Source organism: Ylistrum balloti, unplaced genomic scaffold (genome assembly GCF_031769215.1).
Source record: "Ylistrum balloti isolate Yb309-2 unplaced genomic scaffold, AGI_CSIRO_Ybal_v1 Utg369640, whole genome shotgun sequence".
Lineage (NCBI taxonomy): Eukaryota > Metazoa > Mollusca > Bivalvia > Pectinida > Pectinidae > Ylistrum > Ylistrum balloti.
This window is the reverse complement of record NW_026781901.1, coordinates 1977783-1991178: the sequence shown is the minus strand read 5'-3', so window position 1 is coordinate 1991178 and position 13396 is coordinate 1977783. Positions and strand designations below refer to the sequence as shown.

General features: G+C 36.8%; 1 protein-coding gene across 1 annotated transcript in view; it reads right to left on the bottom strand.

Annotated features, from left to right (window-relative positions):
- LOC132553980 (uncharacterized) overlaps positions 1 to 4926 on the bottom strand; it is a 52679-nt gene extending 47753 nt beyond the window's left edge. Inside the window, exon 1 of the mRNA XM_060218271.1 lies at positions 4798 to 4926. Coding sequence (XP_060074254.1) covers positions 4798 to 4926 — 129 coding nt within the window. The remainder of the gene's footprint in view (positions 1 to 4797) is intronic.
- Positions 4927 to 13396: the final 8470 nt, after the last annotated feature.

Below are 13396 nucleotides of genomic sequence, written 5' to 3'. Positions count from 1 at the left end.
GCGTGATAAATCAGTCACAGTATTGCTAGCGGTAACCAGAGCTATATAGATGTCGTACATTTAATTAGGCCGGAGGTCAGAGCAACTCGTTAATTTATATATATAATTCTAAAGCACTTATATGGTAAACATAATCAGCTGGATATCACCAATATAGATCACGGCAGATATACAGCAGAACCAAATAATGATTGATTATAATGCATTTATATGAACACATTTGATAACTTAATTGTGATTTATCAGTCATCAGCCGTTACTATGTATGGTGTAGAGAGAATTCCATCCCAATCATAAGGCACTCGCAGCGTCACTTTACAGATAAGCTTTTTCATTTACTTAACCACTATAATGACAAACACATGACAACGGTGTATTGTCTACCTATCGGAATCATCATTGTCAATCTTGTAAACGTTGTTAAACAGCCAAATAAGATCAAGCAATTATGTTTTGTCAAATTATACCGCAAACAAACAGTGCAACAAATCTCTTTTTATTCAGGTTTTATAAGTCACATTTCATTTCAACGTTACATTTAAACATTTTGCAATTTTAAATGAAGGCTATCTCCCTGTCAGGTTTTATATCTCACCGTATTCAATATCGCAGGAATTTTGAAGTAAGCATTTTTCTGAAAAAAGTATTTAATTTCATATCTGGGGTTTGTTTTTATTAAAGAATTGAAAGTAGAACAATTTAACTTTGATTATAAAACATAAATAAGTATATAATTGATCAACGACATCGAAAAAACCCAGAAAATATAAACTGTACCTCGATTTTAAGATTGAAGTTTCAAATTAACATGGAGACTACGAGTATGTCTGTAATTTCAGATTGACACGGAGACTTCACCCGCCTCTCTAACCCCTGTGTTATTTTGATAAATTTTCCAAACTTTAAGTGTTTTCACAAAATTACAATTTCTGTCATGTTCGAAACACGATCTGTGAACACTGAATATGCCAAACTCAAGGCAGAAACTCTGTGGGAAGGGAAATGGACACATGTAAATTACTTATAAATGATTGGTAAACCGTAAGAGCACGGTGCGTGTGTAAAGACAATAAAACTATTCCACATTATCTAGACATCTTGTAAAACCAATAGCGGTATCTAACTATATCGATGATATATCAATGAGATAGTGGAATCTGAAGCCAAACCAAGCTCCTTGGTCCAGTGACCGCGCTTTATATCACTCATGACAAGAAACAATTAACAGCCACGACCCAGATCTATAGTTAAACTATCATTACATACGGTCTGACCAAATATTCAGTCAGGTCATACAGTGTAGTACAACTCTCTTTCTAAGATATAGTGGACTATATGCTACTACAATATATATGTAGCCCTGGAGGGTATGTAGGTGAAGTTATTGACCTATATTTATGAAGAATTCCATGAAGCTGTCTATGGACCTGTGATTAACAAATCTACCCAGGCCTGTGTCACTTTTGTTCTCAATTAGATATCTGATATGACTTCAATATACAACTTGAAAGAAGTAATGAGGCCACATAATATGAATCTTAAAGAATTTGTTCCTGATAATGTGCCGGTGGGTGATTTGTTGACAAAACAATGACAGATCGTTATTACGAAAAACACTTGATTTGTCATCTTAGCTTCATAAAAAGCGATAAGTGGAGTTTTTCTGCATTGATTGCCTTTTTTATTAACACCGAAATTCTTTGTTGAAAACCGGTCTGTTTCATATCCGAGCACAATTTGTTAAATATCCCGACACTTCGTGAAGGAAGATTTCAGACTGAATCGTTACAAAAGGAAACATTCCTTGTTGATATATTAGATCTGAGATTTTTTAAATGAGTGTGGCAATGTTATGTATCCAATAATCTGGTATGTGTCAGGTTATAACTGACAACATATAACAAAAGGTGAAAGAGGCCTGTATAAGCCCTGACAGTACTGATGACGTACACTTACATATGTATATGTAAGTAAGGTGGACAAATGACACAATATCCTGTGATACAGTTTATTGACTTGGTGAATTTATTAGGTATATAGATTTTCTACTGAATAACACGTTCAATACTTTTCATTGACTTTTCTATAACACTTCAGTATTGTTAAGACGGTAAGACGGCGATAACTACAATTTGTATCACCATATCTACAGCTAGGGTCATATAATTACAGCTAATACCAACATATCTACAGCTAGAACCACACAATTACTGGTACATCATATCTACAGCTATGATAATATAACTACAGCTAGTACCACCATATCTACAGCTAGTAGCACCATATCTACAGCTGGTACAACATGCTTACAACTGGTAACATCATATCTACAGCTGGTACAACATGCCTACAACTGGTAAAACCATATCTACAGCTGGTACAACATGCCTACAACTGGTAACACCATATCTACAGCTGGTACAACATGCCTTCAACTGGTCACATCATATCTACAGTTGGTAACACCATACCTACAGCTGCTACAACATGCCTACAACTAGTAACACCATATCTACAGCTAGTGCCACCATATCTACAGCTGGTACAACATGCTTACAACTGGTAACACCATATCTACAGCTGGTACAACATGCCTACAACTGGTAAAACCATACCTACAGCTGCTACAACATGCCTACAACTGGTAACACCATATCTACAGCTGGTACAACATGCCTTCAACTGGTCACACCATATCTACAGCTGGTACAACATACCTACAACTGGTAGAACCACATCTACAGCTGTTACAACATGCCTACACTAGTAACACCATATCTACAGCTGGTACAACATGCCTACAACTAATCACATCATATCTACAGTTGGTAACACCATATCTACAGCTGATACAACATTCTTACAACTGGTAACACCATATCTACAACTGGTACAACATGCCTTCAACTGGTCACACCATATCTACAGCTGGTACAACATACCTACACTGGTAACACCATATCTACAGCTGGTACAACATGCCTACAACTAATCAAATCATATCTACAGTTGGTAACACCATATCTACAGCTGATACAACATTCTTACAACTGGTAACACCATATCTACAGCTGGTACAACATTCCTACAACTGGTAAAACCATATCTACAGCTGGTACAACATGCCTACAACTGGTAACACCATATCTACAGCTGGTACAACATACCTACAACTGGTAGAACCACATCTACAGCTGTTACAACATGCCTACACTGGTAACACCATATCTACAGCTGGTACAACATGCCTACAACTAATCACATCATATCTACAGTTGGTAACACCATATCTACAGCTGATACAACATTCTTACAACTGGTAACACCATATCTACAGCTGGTACAACATGCCTTCAACTGGTCACACCATATCTACAGCTGGTACAACATACCTACAACTGGTAGAACCACATCTACAGCTGTTACAACATGCCTACACTGGTAACACCATATCTACAGCTGGTACAACATGCCTACAACTAATCACATCATATCTACAGTTGGTAACACCATATCTACAGCTGATACAACATTCTTACAACTGGTAACACCATATCTACAGCTGGTACAACATTCCTACAACTGGTAAAACCATATCTACAGCTGGTACAACATGCCTACAACTGGTAACACCATATCTACAGCTGGTACAACATTCTTACAACTGGTAAAACCATATCTACAGCTGGTACAACATGCCTACAACTGGTAACACCATATCTACAGCTGCTACAACATGCCTACAACTGGTAACACCATATCTACAGCTGCTACAACATGCCTACAACTGGTAACACCATATCTACAGCTGGTACAACATGCCTACAACTGGTAACACCATATCTACAGCTGGTACAACATGCCTACAACTGGTAACACCATATATACAGCTAGTACCACCATATCTACAGCTGGTACAATATGCCTACAACTGGTAACGCCATATCTGAAGCTGGTACAACATGTCTACAACTGGTAACACCATATCTACAGCTGGTACAACATGTCTACAGCTAGTACCACCATATCTACAGCTGGTACAACATGCTTACAACTGGTAACACCATATCTACAGCTGGTACAACATGCCTACAACTGGTAACACCATATATACAGCTAGAACCACCATATCTACAGCTGGTACAACATGCCTACAACTGGTAACGCCTTATCTGAAGCTGGTACAACATGTCTACAACTGGTAACACCATATCAACAGCTGGTACAACATTTAGATAGGACCACCACAAAACCCCTACACTTAAAGTTTGGAGGCATGTTTTCACATTTCTGACCTCACTACACATAAGTTTTTGAAAAGGTGATTATGATCAAGATGTTTAGCTGTGATATCTTAACAATGGAACGGTGTAGGTACAAAAAGATATATTTATAACTTTGTTAATTCTATGTTGATTTTGTATGGTAAGTTATGTTGACTTAATTCATTATTAGATATGTTGTCCATGTCCATGTTGGTAAGTTTTCCATTTTGTGCCAGGCTGGCGTCCTGAATCTGGCTCCATACCAACAAAATCGGGGGATATTTTTAATTCACTTGCTCCGCGTTCTCATCACTTGATACTATTTCATACTTGCTCTATACTATAACAAGGGGTTGATGGTCCCCGTTACGCAAAGGAGTCATTCCAATATGATTTCTTTAAAAATACTTTTATCGGTATGCTATAGTTTGGGTTGTTTTAGATTGTGGGACAACATAATATTGTTTCTTGTAATTGAATACAAACGTGTTTAATTTGAACTCTATCGACAGTACAAACACTAATAACTTACCGTATCTATCGCCGTTTCCTTGGGCACCACAAGTGGTTTCCTGTACTTATAGGATTTTCTTGGAGGCTTTCGCTTGTTATACGTGTCCATGTAATTCGTATTCCACATTTTCTCGTTTGAAGGCGGCATTTTTTAATACCCTGATGTTGTCAGGACGATGTCAAATTAAATTAGAAACAAAATTCACTGTAACAGATGGTATCACGACGTATCACAGGTTCTCGATCTGGTATTTTCCTCTATTATCAGTCTTAAACTATTGTTATCCCCATACGTTTCATTCACCGATCTAACAATTTCCTCAATAACTGTATCAAAAAAATTTATGTGAAAAATTTTTAGCTATCGTATATTTGACAGCGGATACCACGTTCACAGTGGTTCTGTGTCTCCAGGCGGTATACCATTAGAATGCGGTTTCCATGTCCACGAACGCACGGAGCGATGTATAAATGAAGTACAAGTAAATAAAACAATATAGATTTACCTAGGTGAGACACGATTAAATGTAACGGTGAACAAATGGCACTCTCACTTGTTCCGAGGCGGTGGGTGGTTGGTAGGCTAGGTATTGTCACTTCAAATGTCATTACCGCTTGTCTTTACCTATGTCATTTTCACACCAACTCACCTGAATAGCTTCCGTCAAAATCGAAAATCTTTAAATACATCAACAGTGCTGTTGTATGTTTAATACTAGTTTGTGTACATACACCTATAAGAATCTGTGTATAGCTGTGTGTTGTAAGTGGCTGGGGTATCCAACCGTTTTAGCACGTAGAAATCCAAAACATAAGTATTTAAGTAAAGGTAATTGTGTCTAGTCTATACATTTCTGTAATATATTGACGATCTCTTAAAGCGGACGTCGTTTCCTTTTCATTTACGGGGTTGGAGATCCTAGATAAACCGCTAGATCTCCTGGAAACGTATCTATGTCCCCGACAAAACCTTATCTATTAAAGCCTTCCATTTACTGTGGTTAATATTTAGGTGTGCCACGACTAGAATTCCAAATTACCTATACCCAGAAAAAAACCAAACTCCTTAAAATGCAGTTGAGTATAGTTATGATACTCTTACAATTAAACCACAAAGCTGTTGTGGACCTGTTCTACTATAAAAAAAATTAACATATTCTTCAGGAATCCCGTTAAAACGGTAAATTGACAAAGAAGTCGTCAGAATCCGTGTGGTTGTCTATCCTTTAGCGTACCAGCAGATAAATCCTTAAAAGTATTATAGAATGTCCTGATCTTGTTATATACATACTGCTGTATTCGATGTTTTTGTTGTTTGAGGACACTATGAATCTAGTATGTAAGACCTTACCAATTATTCTGAATGCGTGTCGGTCAACCTTCAGTAAGTCAATTTTCCGGAAAGGTTATAGGTAACTTGGGACTGTGTACTAAAGCTATGACAGTGTTTTATGATGCAGTCTAATGGTCTGGTATCATCTATATAGACCTATAGTCGATTTATTTTCTTGTAAATGCTTTTAAAATATGGAATTAACTATGAAAATAAAGAAATCCATTGAAAAACTTGTTTACACTTGATAAATGAGAAAGGATTAGAGGGTATAATGAAATATTCAGAAAGTGTGTATTTAATGTGAGAAAAGATTCCAAAAATATCTGTATCATAATGGGATATGTTTGGTTCAATAGTTAGCAGTCTAGACGAAAATCGATGAATTTCCTATTCCCCGGATTTTATTTGTTCGTAAATCCTTTGCCGGGACACAGCACTGCACACCCACTATTAAAGATTAAACCTATATCTGTTTAAATAACACTTGACTTCGCGCACTGTATGATACCCATGTTATATAAATCTTCCCGCTTTTCTGGTCACATGTATTTCCAAGTTCGAAAGAATTGGAACATTCAATTAACAAAATCTGTCATCGAGTGATTGATGGCATGTTTGATTGTTATTTTCCGATATTCTACAACATTTTCCAATAATATGAAATCGTTCGGTCAGACACCTTCCTTCAAAACTGTAACATTGGATATAACTAAATGTGTCGTAATAACTTAAGTCCTGCGTTGTTTGATAAAGGCTCTGTATCCATGTATGTACCAGGTTGTTTTATGTAGGATCTGTATCCATGTATGTACCAGGTTGTTTATGTAGGATCTGTAATCATGTATGTACCGGGTTGTTTTATGTAGGATCTGTAATCATGTATGTACCGGGTTGTTTTATGTAGGATCTGTAATCATGTATGTACCAGGTTATTTTATGTAGGATCTGTATCCATGTATGTACCAGGTTGTTTTATGTAGGATCTGTATCCATGTTTGTACCAGGTTGTTTTATGTAGGATCTGTAATCATGTATGTACCAGGTTGTTTATGTAGGATCTGTATCCATGTATGTACCAGGTTGTTTTATGTAGGATCTGTATCCATGTATGTACCAGGTTGTTTATGTAGGATCTGTATCCATGTTTGTACCAGGTTGTTTTATGTAGGATCTGTAATCATGTATGTACCAGGTTGTTTATGTAGGATCTGTATCCATGTATGTACCAGGTTGTTTTATGTAGGATCTGTAATCATGTATGTATCAGGTTGTTTTATGTAGGATCTGTAATCATGTATGTACCAGGTTGTTTTATGTAGGATCTGTAATCATGTATGTATCAGGTTATATAGGTTGTTTTTGTGTATATCACAATCACCAAAATATTCATGACGGATGTTGACGATGAAGCAGAAGTTAAATTGTATATTCATTTTTTTTGTTTTTTGTTTTTTCTGTATTGTACGGATCTGATTTCTGTGATGCAATTCTAAATGTGTTTCGTGTAACGATAGAGAACGAAAGTTACAGTCATTCGCGCCATTTATACACATCTTTACATTTACCCAATGTACAATAGCTGGCCAGTAATGAACCTCATTATGTGTTTATACAAATATTTAAATATCAATCTCTAAAGACGCATGTGATTACTTCATTCCCGAAGCCTTTGCAAACATTCCATTATAGAAAATTCAGTTATATGTTTCTTGGCTATCGAGAATGCATTGATAGAATATTACGGTTGATTATCTTTCAACAGGAAATATGTACCTTGTATTTTATGCAAATCATTTTTAGAACAGGATTAGAAATCAGTAAAACTGAAAAGAATTCCGATGGTGAATTATCGCTAACATTCAATGCAGGATTTCACAGATTTGACAAAAGGCTAAAATTATGAGTCACTTAATGACATTAAAAGATATCAGTGTTATACTTAACTCGAGACAGAATATACCTGGCTGTCAAACGAACACCAAAGATAACATCAACAATGTTTCAAAGACGTTTAAGATATAAAAAATTCGAGAAAAATGAATTAGAGTATGAAAATAAATACAAAACCATCCTTATTTCTATACTGGTCTTGGTGAAACTTTTAAACGTTAAAATCAGTCAAAAATCTTTGATCATATTCACGTATAAATAAAGTTTACGTTGTGGATTTCTAACACACAAAGGACGTGATATCCCTATTTTCACGAGTGTAGAAAACACCGGAGGTGAAAATTAACCATGATGTAAAATATTTCTGAAATATACGACGCTGTTGATATAAAAATGATAAAACTTGCTACATGTTGACACACCTAAAATAACAAAAAAAAAAAGGCATTTAAAGAAAGAACCGCTCTTATTGGACAACGATACAGATTTCATCAAAGTGTGGAAAACATACATAAAAAATTACCAAACTGATTGAATTTTGTACATCGTTGGCAAAATGTGACAAATGTCATTTAAAGTTACTACAGAATGTACTTCATACAACGATTCTATAATACATAGAAATAACATTACACAAATACACTCACTGATACCTCTTCAGTCTGGGTTTTTAAATTAATCTCGATTTCTCAGCCTTCTAATAATGTATTAATCTTAATATCGACAGTTGAAATGTAGTTAAAGGAGGATTTTTAATCACAGATATTACAAAATACATATTTCAGCAATGATACACACATTCATTAAGTCTTAGTGATAACACGTATCACTCACGGCTCGTCGGTCTTTTCATGTTTTTCTTGCGATCTTTGAAAAGTCTGATACAGAATGGTCTGTTGGACGGATGGATGTCTGATGATTAGCTTGCGATCTTTAAAAAGTCTGATACAGAATGGTCTGTTGGACGGATGGATGTCTGATGATTAGCTTGCGATCTTTAAAAAGTCTGATACAGAATGGTCTGTTGGACGGATGGATGTCTGATGATTAGCTTGCGATCTTTAAAAAGTCTAATACAGAATGGTATGTTGGATGGATGGATGTCTGATGATTAGCTTGCGATCTTTGAAAAGTCTAATACAGAATGGTATGTTGGACGGATGGATGTCTGATGATTAGCTTGCGATCTTTAAAAAGTCTAATACAGAATGGTATGTTGGACGGATGGATGTCTGACGATTAGCTTGCGATCTTTAAAAAGTCTAATACAGAATGGTATGTTGGACGGATGGATGTCTGACGATTAAGCCTACAGTCTTTACTCCTCTCTGTGTTTTCTTCAGTTTCTTTAATTTACCACTTACTGTATATGATTCGGCAGCATGATTGACAGGTACGTCATAATGATATTACCGAAAAATAATAATAATATTATAAAAACGATTCCCTACCGACAAAAATGTTGAGGAAAACTTCCCATATCTGCATGTAGAAATATGGTCACGGTTGTAAAATGTTTCTACGTTCAGTCATGCATTATACAGAACATGTAGTAATATATATATATATATATATTGTTTCATTGTTTGTTTAGGATTTAACGGCCAAAGTCAAATCGAGACTACCCACAGATGCTTGGGCCACACCAGAGCTCTGCTAATGTACCATTAAAAAACATGAACCGGAATTGTCAGCAGAAATGTATATTGTATGTGATACAAAAATATTAGTCTATTTTTATTTTTATGTTAAAATACAAGACAAGCTGTCCTGGGCAGAATAGTATTATTTGAGATATATAATTCACGTGAGAATAGGATTCCCTCTACTAGATCAATTACGATAGCTCCACAGACGTGATGGCTACAGGGGCACACACAATGAAAGTACTAGATCGTCACCACTTATCTCTGATTAGAACTAACAATGTCCATGAATTAGCGTGTTTATAATATAACAATATGTAATTATTTCCAGGTGTTCCGGGCGATGTCTTAATGCTAAAAAAATAAATTCTATTTCATTTCTGAGATATTTTAAACACGGGTGTCATTTGATCTCACGGACCTGGTGGCTTGGGAAATGGAATACCTTGTACGTTTTAATTAATGCTGCTCCTCTCTTAGATATTTAATTCCAAAACAAATTAACATTAAAAAAACGTAAACATATACGCAAAAATATCTACATTAGCAGTGTAGTTTAAACTTCAGTGTAGACCCGATCAAACCTGACACGAGTGTGTCCAGGTGGTTAAGCGAAGGCTCTAATTTGTAAAGGTATGGAAATAAACATGATTATCAAAGTAGGCCACACTGACACCGGTCGTGAATAGACATAAATTATTAATATTCCTGTCAATTATTGAACTACAGGGCATACATTTTTTCTATTTTTATAATTCAATATCCCTCGGTGACTCATATCAGGTTTCCTCTCTGAAATAGAAACTTATGACGCTATTATATATTTACATGAGAATAGTCTGTCTGTAATCACCAACGTGTACCAGGTATACATATTTAATATACAGAAGTTAGTCTGATCATGATAAGACAGAACTAGAAGTAAATTCACACACGATAAACAAACTCATTATCAAGTATTCCTCAAATGAATTATACAGTTAACAACATTTTACAGATGTTCATCTACCAGCTTTCTGAACTTTCCGAATAAACACATTTTATTTAACAGGATTATGACAACACTACAATTACATCGAACATTTTCCTATTTCACTGAGTTGATCAATTCGTTATGAAAGCAAACCAAACAGTTTCCAGTTACAAACGAGCTTTAATATCACAAACAACTCACAGCAAATAAGTAGCAAAAGAATAAAAATAACAAAGGAATTAGCTACAAGTCACACTTATCTCTTGACAGAAAATGGTTTTCAGTTCTGGTGTCCCTACACGACGTATATAGGAGATATGTTCCTCTTTTAAAACCGATCGAAAATGCATTACTGTTGTTACGTAATCCCACTGAGAACAAACTTGTGGTAACATTTAGCTATTATGCTAATATCTTACACATTTACATAACATGTTCAATTCTATGTTCAGACTGACATTGAAGGAGGAATGGATATATACACCACGTAAAAGTTGTTTATAATGACAAATTCATTGGTCTGGGTGTTGATATTAGATAAGTTAACATTGCTGTATTTACGATTATGATTCGGGGTATTCACATTGATGTCATTGTAAGCTCACGTCAAAATTCATCGTAGTAATACAGATCAATTATTCCAGACTAAGCTTAGGAAACAGCCACACCACGACAATGCTGACATGTTCTACCAAAATATTGGATGACACTTCAATATCATATTCTGACACGACTTAAGATCAAACAAATCGATTTATGTCATTCCAAGCAATCAGTTACCAAAAAATTCTGATATGTTTTATGTGTTTGTGTAATCTATTTCTACTACAGCCAATAAAATAACATAGAACGAGATTTCTGTCCGTATCTCCGCTGCTTCAGTCAAGAAAGTGACACAGAACCGAGATTTCTGTCCGTGTGTCCGCTACATCAGTCAAGAAAGTGACACAGAACCGAGATTTCTGTCCGTGTCTCCGCTACTTCAGTCAATAAAGTGACACAGATCCAAGATTTCTGTCCGTGTGTCCGCTACATCAGTCAAGAAAGTGACACAGAACCGAGATTTCTGTCCGTGTCTCCGCTACTTCAGTCAATAAAGTGACACAGATCCAAGATTTCTGTCCGTGTCTCCGCTACTTCAGTCAATAAAGTGACACAGATCCAAGATTTCTGTCCGTGTTTCCGCTACTTCAGTCAAGAAAGTGACACAGAACCGAGATTTCTGTCCGTGTGTCCGCTACTTCAGTCAATAAAGTGACACAGAACCGAGATTTCTGTCCTTGTGTCCGCTACTTCAGTCAATAAAGTGACACAGAACCGAGATTTCTGTCCGTGTTTCCGCTACTTCAGTCAATAAAGTGACACAGATCCGAAATTTCTGTCCTTGTATCCGCTACTTCAGTCAATAAAGTGACACAGATCCGAGATTTCTGTCCGTGTTTCCGCTACTTCAGTCAATAAAGTGACACAGATCCGAGATTTCTGTCCGTGTTTCCGCTACTTCAGTCAATAAAGTGACACAGAACCGATATTTCTGTCCGTGTATCCGCTACTTCAGTCAAGAAAGTGACACAGAACCGAGATTTCTGTCCTTGTTTCCGCTACTTCAGTCAATAAAGTGACACAGATCCGAGATTTCTGTCCGTGTGTCCGCTACTTCAGTCAATAAAGTGACACAGAACCGAGATTTCTGTCCGTTTGTCCGCTACTTCAGTCAATAAAGTGACACAGAACCGAGATTTCTGTCCGTGTGTCCGCTACATCAGTCAATAAAATAACAAAGAACCGAGATTTCTGTCCGTGTTTCCGCTACTTCAGTCAATAAAGTGACACAGATCCGAGATTTCTGTCCGTGTTTCCGCTACTTCAGTCAATAAAGTGACACAGAACCGAGATTTCTGTCCGTGTATCCGCTACTTCAGTCAAGAAAGTGACACAGAACCGAGATTTCTGTCCTTGTTTCCGCTACTTCAGTCAATAAAGTGACACAGATCCGAGATTTCTGTCCGTGTGTCCGCTACTTCAGTCAATAAAGTGACACAGAACCGAGATTTCTGTCCGTTTGTCCGCTACTTCAGTCAATAAAGTGACACAGAACCGAGATTTCTGTCCGTGTGTCCGCTACATCAGTCAATAAAGTGACACAGAACCGAGATTTCTGTCCGTGTTTCCGCTACTTCAGTCAATAAAGTGACACAGAACCGAGATTTCTGTCCGTGTTTCCGCTACTTCAGTCAATAAAGTGACACAGAACCGAGATTTCTGTCCGTGTCTCCGCTACTTCAGTCAATAAAGTGACACAGAACCGAGATTTCTGTCCGTGTGTCCGCTGCTTCAGTCAATAAAGTGACACAGAACCGAGATTTCTGTCCGTGTCTCCGCTACTTCAGTCAATAAAGTGACACAGAACCGAGATTTCTGTCCGTGTGTCCGCTACATCAGTCAATAAAATAACAAAGAACCGAGATTTCTGTCCGTGTTTCCGCTACTTCAGTCAATAAAGTGACACAGAACCGAGATTTCTGTCCGTGTCTCCGCTACTTCAGTCAAGAAATTGACACAGAACCGAGATTTCTGTCCGTGTTTCCGCTACTTAAGTCAATAAAGTGACACAGAACCGAGATTTCTGTCTGTGTGTCCGCTACATCAGTCAATAAAGTGACACAGAACCGAGATTTCTGTCCGTGTGTCCGCTACATCAGTCAATAAAGTGACACAGAACCGAGATTTCTGTCCGTGTGTCCGCTGCTTCAGTCAATAAAGTGACACAGAA